Raw genomic sequence first — 18,075 nt, forward strand, 5'->3', positions numbered from 1 at the left:
GAAGCAGATAGAGGAAATGGATCGATATGACAACCCCGAAATTGACATTTGACTGTACGTACATTTTTTAATCGAATTATTCGAGATTAAGTTTGATTTGCATCTTAGTGTACTATGGGGAAATATTTTGCCCGATAGTACAGTTGTCCGTTTTCCACCTTATTAAGAGGCTGTGTTCAGTCGATCCTAGTCTTTTTTAATGATGGTTAGCCTTGACGGCATTTTAGAATGACTACAGTCGATCCCTACCAGGGTTTTTTCTCATGGACTCTTTAAAAGGACACCGGTACAAGTTTCCATCCAGGACACAAGCTCAAGAGTGACTTATATCAGCTTATATCAGCTTTCAGCGGTCTTTTCAATCGAGCTTATATAATTTGTTTTTAAACTAATTTTGGGCCAAACGATCCGAGCTCGATAGCCAATCTAGTTAATAGTTGTCCTTAACCTTAATCGAATAAATTGCATTATTGAGCTTACTTCAACAGGAAACGAATAATTCAGAAATGTCAACTGCCCAAGAAGGTAAGAGTCCCTGTTTATTCTGGCGGTAAGACATAAATATTTTGTTTGTTTCTCATTTATTTCACATGTACGCTTTCTCTTATACATCAAACTGCTTGCGTGTACGTGCACAGATTCGTACTCTTGTTCAACGTACCATTTAACTGTCAAACAGCTGTCATTTAGGCCCATTTACTATGTTAATTCATACGCCAATGCTGGGACTAGGATTTATGTTTTGGTCCCAGGCCACTGCCAGTTCAGTTTGCCCTTTATTACAACATTATGCTCTGCATGATTTGATTTTGTACATAAACTATCATAAAGATTACCTAGATTAAAGGGACACCTTCAGGCTTCACAGGTTTTGTGTTTGAAACATATATTTTTTTTAATTATTTAAAATTGAGTTATTAAACAGCAATGGAATAATCTCATTTGAACATATTTGTTTTAATCGAAGCCAAAAATGATTTTTAGCAAAAAAAATTTTCTTTCATATTTAAAAAAAAAACACATGGACAATAGATTTTTTTTTTGAACTTTTGATTATATTTTATCTGTGAACCAAGTTTTTCTTCTATATTGTTTACCCTTTTATGTTTGGCTATAGGATCCAATTGGTTAATTCACAGACGGCAGTCTCATTGACATCAGTCATGACCACCTTTAATACTGATCTAAATCAACACAACTTGAAAGAAAAAAAATTGATAAAAGGATCAAATCTATGATTATAATTTATTTGTACAAGTTTATTAATACGCTGGAAATTGCTTTTTGAAGTAATTTTGGCCCCAAACTGTATGTCATTATTCCAACTACATGTAATGTGATACAGCTGTATTACACTCTGTCAATGTTAAGTACCATTGGGCAATGTTAAAAGACAACAGACGTTATAAAAATAGTGAGACAGTATAAATTCAATTATAATTTAATAAGATGGCTTTTAAGTGATTTTAAGCAGTAATGCATAAAATAATAGGGTAATTAGTACTGCATTTTTCCCTGGAGTCTGATGTCAACATATTATGTAATAATGTTACACTTTCATTAAAGTCGTATATTTTAATATATCCTATCCAGATGAAGACCCTGAACAGAGGCGGAAACGTCATGGAATGTTGAAGATGTACTACGGCCTTGATGGAAACCAGGATGGAGGGGCCTCTCTTGACCCCTGTGACATTGATGGGGCTCACTTCAAGCCAGATATGTACCTGAGCAAGCTTATACAGGAGAAATCCCTCACCGAACTCATGGATAAGGAGTCGGAAATGTTGAAACAGATTCGCTCCCTTGACAGCGACATGCAGACACTGGTGTATGAAAACTACAACAAGTTTATAAGTGCTACTGACACAATCAGAAAGGTGAAATCTGTTTTGTTCTAGTACTGTAATAAGGAATAGGGTTTTAGCCAGGTTTTAAAAAGGACAGGAAGCTGCAGAAGAGGCAGGGAGCTCAGGGTAAATAGGTCACATTGTCTGAAGCTGTGAAGAACTTGAACATTATGAATTTGACAGAAATATTAGGAATTGTGTTTAATTGAAGTTATATAAACATACTTGCCAGTTCATCAATATTTTATGAAGGTAGAAGGATGCAGCTTATTTGCAATGTCCAAAAGATATGGAGGGATTTATTTGTATTTTCTCCAGCATTTCTCTCTTATGGTTTGCACAAATAATCCGGTATTGTTTCCTGATAAGATGTGAAATTGATTTTGCTGTTATTGTATTGTTTCATTTACTTTGTACCAGATGAAGAATGATTTTCGTAAAATGGAAGATGAGATGGATCACCTGGCGACCAACATGACGCGCATCACCGAGTTTAGTGGTAATGTCTCCCACACCCTGGATGATCGCAGGCAGCAGATTACAAAACTGGCTGGGGTGCACTCACTACTCAAGAAGGTTTTATGATTTAAACTTGATTTTAAGTATGTTGTATTAGCATATTAATCAGCTTTTTTCACATTTTTGACTCCATCCTGTTGGAATTGGCTGTAGTGCATACTGAAAATATGTACATTCTTAGGATTTAAATCTGAATTCTCTTGAAATTTACATGTAATACAATATACCATTGATGATTATATTATAAAAATTAAAGATTATACAATGTATTAAAAATTAGTTTGAACAAATTTGGATTTTTTTTGCCATTTTTTAATTTGTATTTTCTATGTGTGTCTATTCCAGTTGCAATTCCTGTTTGAACTACCCGCAAGACTGAACAAATGTATAGAAATGAAGGCCTACAGTCAAGCTGTAAGGTAAGCTGTAAGCTGCATAATTTTAGTTATAATATTAATATTGTAATTTATTATATGCTTTCTGGTGGTTTATTAGTGTAATAAAATTGATATTAATTTTTTTTCACTGTTTCAAACAGTGAAAATATCATTTTGGTATTTTTCACATTTCTGAAATTTAAGCCCGCTCTTGGTTCCAAATTAAATATCAGCACACACAGAGCTGGGACACAACTTAAATGAAGTAATTTCCAGAATAACGTTAGGTGCGCATGCAAATTGGCGCATATTTCTAAAATTGTGTAATTAAATGACTTTTTATTCCAATTTTAGGCATATAGATAGAAAAAACTGTTTGTTTCAATGTAAGATAGCAATATATTTCGCCTCGTGAACATGGAAAGTGAATATTTATCTAAGCCACTAGTGAAATATATATTTTTGTTTCATTCAGTGAAATATGCTACGATTTTACACTAAAACAAACAAAAACTCTCTATGTAGCTTGCAGCTGGACTGATTTTGCTTTGAACAGGTCTAAACCTTCTATTGGGGGATTTGTGGAAAAAGTGCACTGAAGCGAGCCTGTTATGAGAGTGGTCTTTCAGGTTGATATAATTATTTTAAATTTAACTTTCATATGAGAAGATGCCTAGAAACTGTTATGGCCTATAGCAAATATAGAGTACAGGTACAATCAAAGCGCGAGGCGCTGAAAGACTATCTGCGGGCAAATATGTGAGAACTTCAGCAATAATTCCATTCAAGATGCACAGCTTATCACTTAAGGCGACGTATCCCTATGTATTTAAAGTCACAATCAGAGGCGTAGCCAGACTTTACCGAATGTTACGCACTAAAGGGGAAGGGTGTGGGATGGGGAATATCCCTGTAGCCAGTTGGGGGTTCGGGGGGAGGGGGGTCTACCCAGTGGAAAATAATGGAAAATGGAATGAACATGTTGAGCTCTGAGGTGTATTTGGAAGGATTAATAGGTTCGAGGCCGCAGACTTTGTAGTTACCAAGTGATTGATTTCTGCTCAGAAAGCTATCTATCACAGGAAGCAACGTTTACTTTGGCTGCGCTTCCTTTTATTCTGATATCAATTTTTAGCTTAGCCCTCGACTTTTCATTTTTCAAGTAAATGTTACGCACATGCGTAAGTGCGTAACGCTGGCTACGCCCCTGACAATGCATGCCACTTTCAATCGCTTCTAAAGATTTTCAGTGCTTTGATTAGATATCATACGTTATGCAAGTTTTATGAAAATAGGCGTTTTAATTGTTTAAGGAAAATGATTTTATTATTACGATCAACATTAGCAATAATTCCTATCAAAATGCAGAGCTTATCAAATGGTCGTTTTCCCGCGGTGAGGGCAAACATGTGGTCAGTTAATGTATGTAGAAACTATTTTTAGAAAATCAGTCAGTTAAAGGTAGTTGAAACTATTTCTAGATTATCGAAAATTGTCTGTTCTAAGAATGGGAATATGATTGTGCCTTTTCAAGTATTATTGATAAATAAATGTTTTTTTTATGTTTTATGTAAGTATCTGTTTAGAAATAATACTAGAGTTGTTATGAATGCTTCGCACTCTTTAATTGTGTGCTTTACAGGTTAAATCCGAACTACTTTCTTCATCAAAAGTATGCATAACTCACTGTCGTATCAGGGCAAGTGTGTTAGAATAAATTGAAAGGCTAATGTCCAAAACTATGCCAAGAATACACCGGAATGAAGCTTTTACGCAAAAAATGTAAACATCTTATTAAAAAAGTATACGCCTAAAAATCAAAGAATGAATAGTATTTTGTTATTGTATAGCAGACAAATCATAGTATTTGAAGCATTAGTAACGCGAAACCTGGGATACAACTATTTTGATTTCAGACAATCATTTTTGTTTCTTAATTCATAAAAGTAATATCAGAAATACACCCTTACAAATAAGCGTGCTTCATGGTCACACCAGGTCATAATAACAAACCCTGCAGGGGATGGTACACTTGCGGGCGGTAATAATTTCTAAAACATCTTGGGCTGAACTCAGAGTGAATATCAGTATGTTACCTTCCTACCAGAGCATCTATTATTTTGACCCACACTAATCTGATAAATATAACGATCTATAAATAGTTATATTCTGGTAAAAATAAAACGCCGGAGTACGAAATACAGCGCAGAAATAGCCGAACAAGCAAGAACTCACACTCGGATAATCTATTTTTATGGTTTTGACGTCATTCTGCTACTAAGCATAGAGCGCATTGAGACAAAAAATGGGTTAAAATGACATGAATAGAAGTAGTTCTTTGGAGTTTGCGGTCTTAAGACTACCTGCGCGCATGCGCAGATAGTCTAAAAATCACAAAGTGAATTCCCATTTTTGGCAAGGTCCTCTGTAAATAATTATTTCCAGTTCTGTTTTTTAATCTATTTCCCCCACACGGGATGCTATTGTGTTCCAAAAATGTTTTAGAGAAAAAGGCCTGTTATGAACAGTTGGATAAAGTTTTGAGATTTGAATATCTTGTATACCTTTGTAGATACTACACAAAAGCCCAGCGTGTATTACTGCAGTATCAACACATGGCCAGCTTTCAGGGTATAAACAGTGACTGTAGCAAGATTATACAGGAGATGGTTGCCATCCTGAAGGAACAGTTCAGTAACAAAGAGGTATGTATGCAGCCTTTCAAACTTAACTATAAGATAATTTCTTGGTAGTCCACTTCTAACTCTAATATATGATTGGGCTTACTATATACTGAAATTTAGATTCAATTTCACTACTTATTTTATATGATAAAAATTGTGTAAGACTTAGTAAAAGTAAATATTTCTATATTGCCCTCAATTATGAATTACCTTTAGACTAGTCTAACTAGTCTCTGTAATCTCTGAAACTTGTTTTTTGTTTGATAGTGTAGCCCCCGTGAGCTAGCAGAGTGTGTGGATCTCCTGCTGCAGCTCAACGAACCTGCTGAACACCTCTGTGACGAGTTCCTCGCTCAGTAAGTACATTCTAGGGTCCAGAAAATGTTGATATTTGCTTATACAAGTAAGTTCGTTGTTTGAGAGAATCTGGGGAGAACCTATGTCTTTAGAAAAGTGGGAGTGGGTGACTGCCAAAGAACGCTGACAAACCTGGTGTCCTATTCACATTTATTTTAAATCACTCTGCCTTATGCTTTCTGTTTCACAGTGCACATCAGAAGCTGGATGATGACCTAGCCGGGTTACAAGAGCAGATAGCCTGGCATAGGGGAGAAACCCCAATAAAATCACACGACAATCCGGGACAACAATATCTCAACACTCCGATGGTAAATGTGATAAGTGCTTAACTGTACTTTCTATCAAAGTGTGTTTGATGGATTTGCTCAATTGTCCTCATCCCTTCATACAGCATTAACACAAGAAACAAAAAAATGTGATCATCATGTGAATGCATATTCCCAATGTCAAAAAATATAGTTATCCTAGTTTGAATGTGAATTCCCCAAAAAACATCATGTAAAATTGCAACAATGTTTTAATATGGAGTGTTTTCCATTCACCATTCAGGATGTGCTGGAGTTTGTGGACAGTGGCTGTAATGGCTTCCTCAGCAACATGTGTCTGGTGATAGCTTCCTACAATGACATGTTTCTTAAAATTCATGACAAGTGAGTACACATGGCTGTAATGATTTCCATTGTAGTATATATATATATCTGTCTTCCAATGATTCAATTTAATATCTGTGTATCAATTTCTTTTTTCTTATGACATAGTTCAAAACCAGCAAGCTGTTTTGTGCCTCTTAAATTAATTATCCGGAAATATATTTCAGAAAACTTTTGTGCTGTTACTTGGTAAACACTACATACAGTGCATTATACAGTGCATTAAAACTACATACAGTGCATTATACAGTGCATTAAAACTACATACAGTGCATTAACACTTCATACAGTGCATTAAAATAACATACAGTGCATTCAATTTATACACAGTGCATTGAAACTATATACAGTGCATAACAACTATATACAGTGCATACATGTTATAAAAGGAATATTACCATAGCACACTGACCTGTATCAGGTCTTGTTGGGTGTATAAACATGCGTGTATGATTGGATGTGTTTACACAGCAGACTTGATGTGGTACAGGATGTTAGAGGGGGCATCATATCATAATATCCTCCAAGTATCAATTATTTATAACAGCTTCATGCATTTTCTACTGAGTTTGTATTACTTATTAAAGTGATACTCCTATTTAACATCATAACATACACATGTATGACAAACTTAAATTTTGAGTGATAAACTTCTTACTAAATAATGCATTTATGTATAATATTGATTACTGATAACTAGATTGTTACCGTGTATTTAATAGCTGAAACGCACAAATATTTAATAACTGGCGGGTCCTAAAAGATTTACAGTGATCAACTATCGTCTCATAAGGTATAAATACTGTGTCTGCACCTTTCATTCAAATTGATAAACACAATTTCCATCATAAGAACCATTGTTTTTGATATTTATTGGTCCTTTTCTGTAAATTAAAACAATTGTATTTATAGTGGTACAACTTATTTGGGAGTAAAAGTGCATTGTTAAGCTCATGAAAAAAGGTCAGGGTATCATGATAACCTTGGTGATGTTGTTATTGGCGTTGTTGTGCAAAAAAACTAAGTCTTGGCCATTTATAGAAAAGTGTTTCAAGTTATTCAACAGAAACTTGGTACACACATTGCAAGGGACAATAAACGCATGCACAGCAAGGCACATAACTGTGGTACATGTATTAGTAAATGTTGAGTTATGCTTCATCTGAGAGTATAAAAGCAGAAGAGCATTTGATTCACAGTGTTTTTGTTTCTGATTTCAGTGAACAGTTGGAGAGCATGGCCCTAAAGAAGCTGGTACAGTTTGTCCATGCCCTCATGGAGCAGTACTTCGACACTGTCAAACAGCGTATACAGCTTGAGGTAACACATTCATATACACATGGAGCAGTAATTTGACAGTGTCAAACAGCGCATACATCTCGAAGTAAAACATTCGAGACAAGCTGCATGCTCAAAACTTTATTTCATATGGACCAAAGAAGAGCTCAGCCTCTTCTCATTAAAGCAACGGCCCATTTTTTATTTGATTTAACACCAAGAAAGAGAAATAATTGAAAATTCAACTGCTGTGATAACTCAAATTCATAAACAATTATTTCTTATGAAGGAATTAAAACCTATATGTTTCCATAGTGATTACTAGTTCCTTCTTTTCATATGCATAGAGAGAGACTGGAGACAACACAATTCTTGTACGAGCCCTGGACAGATTCCATAGACGCTTGCAGGCTATGAACAAGCTCCTTCCTGATACAGACTTTTCAAGGTAAACCAATTTTTCACTCACATGTTCAACACATTAGACGCTTCAACGAGCTCGGAAATGATGTTTTGTGTTACTGAACATGTTGTGGCACTTACTTTAAGTCACAATGGAGGCCATGTAAATACTGAAAGTTTTAAACAAATGAGCACCTGCACTACATCTGTTCCATATTGAGATGGGCACGTACATTGTTTAATTGTCCGTGTCATTGTCATATTGTGACATCGCAACCAACTTCAGAGACACATTTTTGGATTCTTTAGTGAAACACCTATTGAGTTGAATCATGAGTGCTCCAGAATGACCATGCAGGCACTTGAATTTAGGAATAGAGAGGTCCCTCGAAGCCTCGCGTTGTTGAACACACCTCTGGAAATGACTTTTGTTCTGATTGCAATATCTGAGGGCTGAAATATGATTAAGAAAATATGTTTTTTAAGTCAGGGACATGATCGAGAAGATATTACTAGGGAAGGTACATAATGGAGAAACTATACTTGCTCAAAGAGGGCATGTGATTAAGATAAATGTTTCTTCAGTGCAGGTTCATGATTTCAATTTTTTTTTATAAGGGCAGGTTCATGATTGAAAAAAGTTTTATTTTCAGTGTGGAACAATATGCTTTCCATGGCTAGTAAATACTGATTATTCATGTGAAAATATTATTCTATTTAGGGCAGGTACTGACATTGTGTCATCAGCAGCCAGAGATAGAGTGGATCATTATCTAGATTCTCTAAAGCAACACTTTGCAGGTATGACTCATTGAGATAAATGTAGTTGGATAAAAGATGAAAAAAGGGATAAAACATTCCAGTTGACTTGTAGTAATAATTTGAAATCATATCTGTGCCTTATTCTTATTTTGATGTTTTGTTTGTATTTAAGTTTATAAAAATTTTGATGAAAAGAAAAAGGACATGCTTACTCCCATCTGTAATGTTTCAACAGATTAAAGTTTACGACTAAGATTTTTTAATAAAACAAGCCAATCTATTAATAGCAATAATTACAAAAAACAGCTGTCAAAAACAAAAACTAAAATATTCAAATAGCGTAGGAGAGAATTGATGAATTGTCCCGAAGTTTTGGCAAACTTTTTAAGTTTAATGTCACATTTTGACTCCTGCAACTCTCAGTCATCAAAATTGGACTATTGGATGAACAAGCCAGAATTCTTGTACTAAATTTTTGAACAAGTCCTGCTATATGAAATGCAGAATTTGAGGTAGCCCGGAAGACATTTTACCAGTGCAGGGCTTGCGGGCTTGTGCTAACATCAACCACGGATCTCTGAAAGGCAAGGTTGCCACAGTGAACCTTTCTGAGCTGTTGAGTGGCATTCAGCTCAATATCCTTAAACACAGAAATTCTCTTGTAGATTGTCTGACTGATGTCCGTCAGACTCTGGCCTCACCAAGAGGCAAGGATGCCACAGTGAATCTTACCGAGCTCCTCAGTGGCATACAGCTAAATATGGTGGAACAGGTCAAGTCTGTCCTCTCCAATCTTCAGGTAAGACAATAATGGTTATGTTCATGTTCATTTAATGTAATTGTCCCACATAAGATGTTGTGTGCTTTTAAACATGTTAGTTCTATTCTCATATGTATCCTTATTTGATAGTTGTTTACATGTTTACATGTTGCTCATATTGATCATAAAGTTTGTATATTTATACGTTGAATATATGTCGTGGATGTATTTTTTCATGTGTCTGAAACTTTTATATATGAGTATAACTGAAAGAAAAACTAAAGTTTTCAATTTCTTTCAATACTAATTAACAGGTGTTCATTGCATCGGACATCACCTTCGCCATGAAGCCGTATTTCCGGGGCGCGTTCTGCACGGCTGGTGTACGGGAGGGGCTCGTTGTTGGTTTTGTTCTGCACTTAACGCAGATATGCCAGGAGTTCTGTGAGGCTGGGGGAGAGAGGGGGTCCGCCCCACCCCCACTGCTTCTTATACTCTCCAGGCTATGTTCGGACTATGAGAGTTCTACCATTTCCTACCTGGTAGGTATCATATCTGTATTCTGATTTATCAACTTGTTTACATTATATTTGGTATGATAATAATTCATTGTACACTTACACATGAAATAATGTATAGTTAAATATAGGTATAATATGCCAGATAGGAAATAAATGTTTACCATTGTCATCGTCATTCTATTCATAGTTAGGGGTATAAGCAGATTAGAATTATATAGCTTAATTCAAATTCAATGCAGTCAAATGCATACGGATTTAGTTGAGTCCTCTCCGGTCTTAAAAACCGAAGAACACTTTGATATGGACCTTTACAATGATGTTACCTATTTAGCTTACCTGTGGAAGTATCAAGGTCACTCTTCAAGGTCACTTTGACATTAATTTATCCCATGTATAAGAAAAGAGTTTCCCTTACAGATAACTGTTACTGAAGAACAGTTTGATATGGACCCCCAAAGTGAATTGACCTCTAGAGGTGAGATGAGCTGGTGAGTTCAAGGTCACTGCTCAAAACCCTCAAACTTATCACAAAAAATAATGTTTTTTATAATATATTATACAATATCTTAACTTACAGATAACATTGACTGAAGAACAGTTTGATATGGACCCCCACAGTGAAATGACCTCAATAGCTGACCTCTGTGGTGAAGTCAAGGTCACTGCTCAGAAACTACTCAACCACTTTGTGAAAGTTCAGGGCCTTGCTATATCTCAGGTAAGGCCTGTACATGTTAGTTTTCATAGAAAATAGGTCAGGCGCTGATATAACCAAAAAAGATTTTTCTTTTTGAAAAAGGTTTCCTTTTTTCCTACTTCTTGTTTAAAACCTTGTACATGTATTCCTCCTTTTTGTACAAAATGCTGATTTATAGATCAATTTTTATCTTTATTTTATAATTAATTCTCCATTTACCTTGTAACAGTGCTGACATGAGCTAGCCTGAAATGATCTGGAAATTGACGTACAAAATTCCTTATTTTCCTACTATTTGTCGCCAAAAACTCCTACTTTTTCCTACTATTTTATTATAAAAGCTCCTATTTTATTCCAACCTTTTTTATGGGACAATACAAAAATACCAAAATTATTTTTCAATCTTGATCACATCTTATTTTTTCCATTTCATTGAATGGTTTGATTAAATGTTTTCCTCTTTTTAAAATTGCATTTGCTTATATATTAATTAACATACGTTGATGAAGGTCCAAAACTCTTGTGTTATAGCTTCTAACTGCTTACATGTCTGGCTCCATGGTTGTTGCTCTTTCTTGGTTGCAGTGACCTATTAGGCTCTTAGATCAAGTCATATTTTCAAAAGACATTTGGGTTTGTAAAAGTTTTCACTACGCATGTAGGATCTTATAAAAATGGGAAACATTCAGTTGAATGATAAGCAAGTGTCATGGATCCAATTAAAATTTGAAATTACAAATTTGAATAATCTGCTTTTCTGTCGCTTATAGATGTTACGTAAAAGTGTGGAGACTCGTGATTGGCTGAACACGATCGAACCTCGAAATGTGAGGGCTGTCATGAAGCGAGTTGTTGAAGATATAACGTCCATTGACTCCCAGGTAGGGAATGGTACAGGATCAGGTTTTACTTAGCTCGACTTTTTGAAGAATAAGGAGAGCTATACTACTCACACTGGTGTCAGTGTCACCTTGGGTTATGTTTGCATGGTTGCATACTATGTTAATACCTTAGCAAAAACTTAAAACTTCATATATTGCATGGAAACTTTTTTTTTTTTACCATCCAACCTATTTAAATAATGAGTGACACAACTTCGTCGTCAATTTTAGGCAAATTATAGCCCTTTATTATTCAAATATATAAATTCTGGTTAAGGTTTGGCATGTAAGCACATAGAAGTCAATATCTTAGCAATTCATTGATTTTTTAAATAATCAAGTTAGATTACTCTTTCATGCATATAATGCTAATTGTGGCACTTGATAATTCGACTTAAGAATAATGTATATGCGATTTCTTGATTTTGGCCAAAGTCTTGAGGTTTATAACTGGTAAAGTCAGGTTTTAAAAGCAGGTCTGTATCTATTTGCAAATAAAATATCATAGTATTATTTTGGAACCGTATCTAATAATAATATTATAATTACTATAAGCCAATTAAATCATTTTATAATATATGGTAACTGGCAAAAACCTGTGGCCAACTACTCCTAGTTTTTTGCAATAGGCTTTTTGCAATATTTTTTGCAACATTAGAAAACATTAGTTTCAATTAAACTAGGTTGGACAATTGTACGAGGAGGGTGTCAGAAAGGAACAGAGCAGTGATTCAAGTCGTCGAGCCCACAGTTATGCTGCTTCAAATCAGAGGCGCGGGCAGTGGACTTTTACACCAAGGTATAGTAGAAACATTAATACAAATAATTCCGACTAGAATACGTCGTTGAATACTTTTTATCTATATTCAATATTCTTATTGAGAACACTGCATATTATTACATTCTTGTCAGGATACCAAGAATATGAAGTTGTGGCTTTACAATGCATTAATTCATGCTGTAAGTTTATTGAAGGGGTGAAAGTTATTAAGTGGTAAAGGTGGTCGCTTCTCACCCAAGAGGTTGTGAGTTGGATCCCTACCAGGTCGAGATTGGTCTAGTGGAAATTCTTTATCATCAAGCTATAATAAATAATTAACTGAGTACCTGTCTTGTCCACTCCAGCATTGACAACAGCCTGATAAGCAACATACAGAAGCTGTTCTCTGAGAAGATAGAGATATTCAGTGCTGTCGAGTTCTCGAAGGTTTCTGTTCTGACTGGAATCATTAAGATCTCATTGAAGGTTAGTCAAATGTTTTAAGACTACTATAGACTGTATTAATTTCCCCCTGTTTTGCTGATTTTAAGCCTTGTTGGTCTGAAAATGATGACACCACTGCTTAATCCCTTGCAAACATCAGCACAGTAATGTTCAGCTAGTTTTTATACGCCCATCTTACGATGGCCGTATTATGGGAACACCCATGGCGGGCGGGCGGCGGGCAGGCGGCTCCACAATGTTGTCCGCTCTCTAACTTGAACATTTCTCATCCAATTTCCACCAAACTTCATGAAAGTGTTTGTTGGTGAAATATCTAGGTCAAGTTTGATAACCAGCCAAATCGCTTTAGGCACTCCAGAGTTATGGCCCCCTGAATTTATCAAAATTGGCCATTTTAGCTTTGTCCGCTCTCTAACTTGATCATTTCTCATCCAATTTCAACCAAACGTCATGAAAGTGTTTGTTGGTGAAATATCTCGGTCAAGTTCAATAACCAGCCAAATCGCTTTAGGCACTCCAGAGTTATGGCCCCCTGAATTTGTCAAAATTGTCCATTTTAGCTTTGTCCACTCTCTAACTGGAACATTTCTCATCCAATTTCCACCAAACTTCATGAAAGTGTTTGTTGGTGAAATATCTAGGTCAAGTTCGATAACCAGCCTAATCGCTTTAGGCACTCCAGAGTTATGGCCCCCTGAATTTATCAAAATTGGCTATTTTAGCTTTGTCTACTCTCAAACTTGAACAGTTTTTATCCGAATTTCACCAAACTTGTTACTATAAATGTTTGTTGGTATATATTCTTGGCAAAGTTCTATAACCAGCCAGGCTCTTCAGGATTATGGCCCTTGAATTGGTCAAAATTTGCCATTTTTGCTTTGTCCACTGTCTAATTTGAACAGTTATCATCTGATCTTCACCAAACCTGCTGAAAATATTTGTTGGTAAAATAAATCGGTCAAGTATGATAATCAGCCAAATGCCCCGAAGAAATTATTGATGGGCGTATTTTGTGAGTGTCACTCTTGTTAAATTTGTGAAAAATAGCGAATATTAAACACTTACAAAATATAAACAGTCTACAGTATACGCTTGCATCTACTTCTTAAGATTTGTACTTGAAGTGCTAAACTAGGTTCTTTATAACATTTGATATTATATATATACAGTCTTTCTTAGTTTTGAGTCTACATTTTCAGACATTCCTTGAGTGTATTCGTCTGCGGATATTTGGTCGCTACGGCCTACAACAGATTCAAGTAGATACATACTACCTACAGCTTTACCTGTGGAGATTTGTCTCTGATGAAACGTATGTTACAAGAGTATAGTAATATGATATTACCGGCAATAAACATGATTGTTTTATACATATATATTATATGAATATAATAGGCATGATTAAATTAAAGTTTAAAAGGATGTCAAACTGGTGGCTTTGCCTAAAAATTTTAGTTAGAATTGAAGAGAGGTGATCAAACTTGACATGTTGCAAGCTCATGTGAAGACGTACATAGAGATTACATTTTGGGTCTGTGGGGTCAAGGTCACAGTTACTAAAAATATAAAAATGTTTTCTATCAATTAATTTAGTTAGAATAAACAAATCGTGATGAAACTTGGCATGCAGCAAGCTCATGACATTTGTGAAGACATCACTTGGGATTGCATTTGAGGTTGTTAGGGTCAAAGTGGCTGTAACTAGACATAGAACAATGGTTTATGCCCAATAACATAATTTAAGATTAATTTATAGTGAAGAAACTTGGAACGTTGCAAGCATATGTGAAGAGGGATTGCGGTAAGGTCAAGGCCGCTGTGACAAAAAACAAAGGTTTCTGCTTAATATCTTAGAGGTAGAATTGATGTAAAATTATGAAAATTTCCATATTTTAAGCTTGGGATTGGTAAGGTCAAGGTCACTGTATAGTGATGGAATTTGTAGTTTTATAGAGTCCTAGTGGGGATGTACATTGGAATGGCACTTTTGGTCAGTGGGGTCCAAGTTAAGGTCAGTTTTTTCTAAAAAAAGAGAACAGTTTCTGGTCGATTACTTGTAATATGCGATAATTCAGATTGCCCAAACTGATTTACCTAGTTCCGTTACATTTCAGCATTTCTAGACTTCTTCTAAATGTCAAATGCCTGATAGTTGAATTAAATTGTTTATATTAACAGTAGAAATGCCCTATATAAATTGTTTTTATTTACAGTAGAACTGCCCTTTAAAACAATATCAAATCAAGTTTTACAACCTTTCCATTTAACTCAAAACTGTTAATGTCTCATGAAGAGTTAACAAGTTTCAGTCATTTTTCAGCTATACTACTCACCCAAGCGTCGGCGTCATCATCGGCGTCACCCCTTGGTTAAGGTTTTGCGTGCAAGCACACATAGGTTAATATCTCAGCAACTACTTGAGGTATTGCATTGATACTTTATACAATGGTACTCAACCATCCAACCTACTTAATTAACCAAGTAAGATAACTTTTGTTTGCATTTAATGCCAATAATAGGCCTTTATTATTTGACTTAGAAATTCTGGTTAAGGTTTTGCGTGCAAGCACACATATGTTAATATCTCAGCAACTACTTGTGGTATTGCATTGAGACTGGATTCAATGGTACTCAACCATCCAACCTACTTAATTAACCAAGTAAGATAACTCTAATTTGCATTTGATGCAAATAATTGCCCTTTATTATTCGACTTAGAAATTCTGGTTAAAGTTTTGCGTGCAAGCACACATAGGTTAATATCTCAGCAACTGCTTGAGGTATTACATTGAGACTTTATACAATGGTACTCAACCATCCAACCTACTAAAATAATCAAGTTATATAACTCTTATTTGCATTTGATGCAAAATAATTGCCCTTTATTATTCCACTTTTAAGTTAATATCTCAGCAATTACTGGTTGTATTGCATTGAGACTTTATAAAATGGTACTCAACCATCCAATCTACTTAAATAACAAAGTAAGATAACTCTAGTTTGCATTAAATTCAAATAATGGCCCCTTTTTTATTCGACATAGAAATTCTTGTTAAGGTTTTGCATGTAACCACTTTTAAGTCAATACCTCAGCGAATACATCATGTATTGCATTGAAACTTTACACACAGGCTCCCAACCATTTAACCTTCTTATTTAATCAAGTTAGATAACTCTATCTTTCATATTATATAATTTTTGCCCCTTTATTATACGACTTAGAAATTCTGGTTAAGGTCTTGCATGTTAGCTCACATAGGATATTATCTCAGCAATTACTTGATATATTGCATTGAGACTTTATACAATGGTATTCAACCACCCAACCTAATTGAATAACCAAGTTAGATAACTGTATTTTGCAAATAATGGGCCTTTATTATTACACTTAAAAATTCTGGTTAAAATTTTGCATGTAACCACATTTATGTTAATATCTCAGCACATCATGTATTGCATTGAAATCTAATCTAACAGTGATCCATGCATGTTTCGCCAAAACTTTTCAATCCTTACACTGAAAAGCGGCGGATAGTCGAGCGCGCTGTTTCTGTGACAGCTGTTGTTTTCATTACATTCAAATGAAACACATATATCTTGTTCTACAGTAACACACTGTTTGTTGTAGCTTGGTACAGGTGCTATTAGACGAGATTGTGTGCAGCACTGTCCACAGGTGTCTGGACCCAGTCATGATGGAACCCAGTGTGAGTACACCTCACATTCTAGAATCATGCAGCTACCTATAAATGTTACAGTGGGACTTTTAAAAGTTTATTTGCAGATCATTATTTGCATGGGTTAGTTAACTGACACTCACAAAACTTCTTCGTGTTTTTGTACATTTCTGTAGTGTAAATGTTTAAACATTATAAATGAAAACTTGCTTTGAATGAGAATACTCAGTACATGTATATGACAAAGATACGACGTACTAAGATGTAGATGTTACCTGGATGTGATGTAGATGCGGTGGTTTCAAGTTTTTTTTCAAGGCCCATATGGCGAGTGCTCTAATTAGATTGTAAGTCATATTACGTTTTGGAGCATAGTGCACAGAAAGAAGGTAGCCCTGGTTAGAGCTTCCCTGTTTCCTTTACGTGCATCAGTGTATAGCACTGTCACACGGAACCCCACGGATGAAGATTAGTATTTTTAGTGGTGCGAACCTGCGACCCCTGGATTGTTATCACTAGACCACCTAGTTTTTTTTAATTAATGTTTCTGTGTCGTTCTATTTCTATGACTATCAGTGATAGTGTCATATGTTATCGCAAACATAGTAGGTCATTTCACTTGGAAGCAAAACGGTTACATTGAAATAATATTTAACTGAAATTCTTGATCCAAGGATTGTTTACCGTACGCACGTTGACAAGATGACCAACAACAAAGTGTTTGTGTCCCATAGATTTTTTGCCTAACAATATAGTGTATGAATTCCATTCATTTATTGCCTAACAATATAGTGTATGAATTCCATTCATTTATTGCCTAACAATATAGTGTATGAATTCCATTCATTTATTGCCTAACAATATAGTGTATGAATTCCATTCATTTATTGCCTAACAATATAGTGTATGAATTCCATTCATTTTTTGCCTAATAAAATAGTGTATGAATTCCATTCATTTATTGCCTAACAATATATTTTTTCCCATTAATTCATTTCCTAACACTAGATTGTTTGTTTTGCAGGTTGTTGAGCTGATATGTGAAAGAGGCTGAGACAATATTCGTTGAGCTCCATACAACATTCCGAACATTATGTGCAACAGACAAACTTCATTCAGCTCCAGTATAAAATTCTTGCCCGTGAATATGTAGTAATACAGTAATATCTAGGTGAGAAATGGAAGTGTCAACTTATGTATTTTAATTTGATGTTTATTTAAATTGCTTATTCTAATTAATTAGGCGGGACATAGTATTTTTGATGGATTAAGAGTTATTACAAAACATGTTAAAATGCGTGTCGTTTTTACTAGGTAATGAAGGTACACTATTGTATATATTTGAATTGATGCAGTTGTTAGAATGTGCAATAAATATTTATCAAAAGCCGTCGCTAGTTTACCCTTTTCATCATAATAACAAATTCTTATT

General features: G+C 35.1%; 1 protein-coding gene across 2 annotated transcripts; it reads left to right on the top strand.

Annotated features, from left to right (window-relative positions):
- Window positions 1-431: 431 nt before the first annotated feature.
- LOC128210179 (vacuolar protein sorting-associated protein 51 homolog) lies at window positions 432-18,033 on the top strand. 2 transcript variants are annotated; one of them, XM_052914356.1, is made up of 20 exons: window positions 432-525; window positions 1,594-1,880; window positions 2,271-2,426; window positions 2,715-2,788; window positions 5,319-5,451; window positions 5,698-5,786; window positions 5,978-6,098; window positions 6,340-6,440; window positions 7,661-7,760; window positions 8,066-8,166; window positions 8,842-8,921; window positions 9,548-9,681; window positions 9,957-10,184; window positions 10,741-10,881; window positions 11,631-11,741; window positions 12,425-12,540; window positions 12,867-12,987; window positions 14,166-14,278; window positions 16,595-16,673; window positions 17,668-18,033. In XM_052914356.1, the coding sequence occupies exons 1-20, from the start codon at window positions 507-509 to the stop codon at window positions 17,695-17,697; spliced, it is 2,334 nt and encodes a 777-aa protein (XP_052770316.1). In that variant the 5' UTR covers window positions 432-506; the 3' UTR covers window positions 17,698-18,033. The 2 variants fall into 2 exon arrangements, with proteins under 2 accessions (XP_052770316.1, XP_052770317.1); XM_052914357.1 differs by having other exon boundaries at window positions 524-550.
- Window positions 18,034-18,075: the final 42 nt, after the last annotated feature.

Source organism: Mya arenaria, chromosome 12 (genome assembly GCF_026914265.1).
Source record: "Mya arenaria isolate MELC-2E11 chromosome 12, ASM2691426v1".
Classification (NCBI taxonomy): Eukaryota; Metazoa; Mollusca; class Bivalvia; order Myida; family Myidae; genus Mya; species Mya arenaria.

Excerpts from the sequence above, each read along its gene's own strand:
- LOC128210179 (XM_052914356.1), top strand. Across the intron at positions 8,922-9,547 it reads TCTAAAGCAACACTTTGCAG|ATTGTCTGACTGATGTCCGT; the intron begins GTATGACTCATT and ends ATTCTCTTGTAG. Across the intron at positions 14,279-16,594 it reads AGATTTGTCTCTGATGAAAC|CTTGGTACAGGTGCTATTAG; the intron begins GTATGTTACAAG and ends TGTTTGTTGTAG.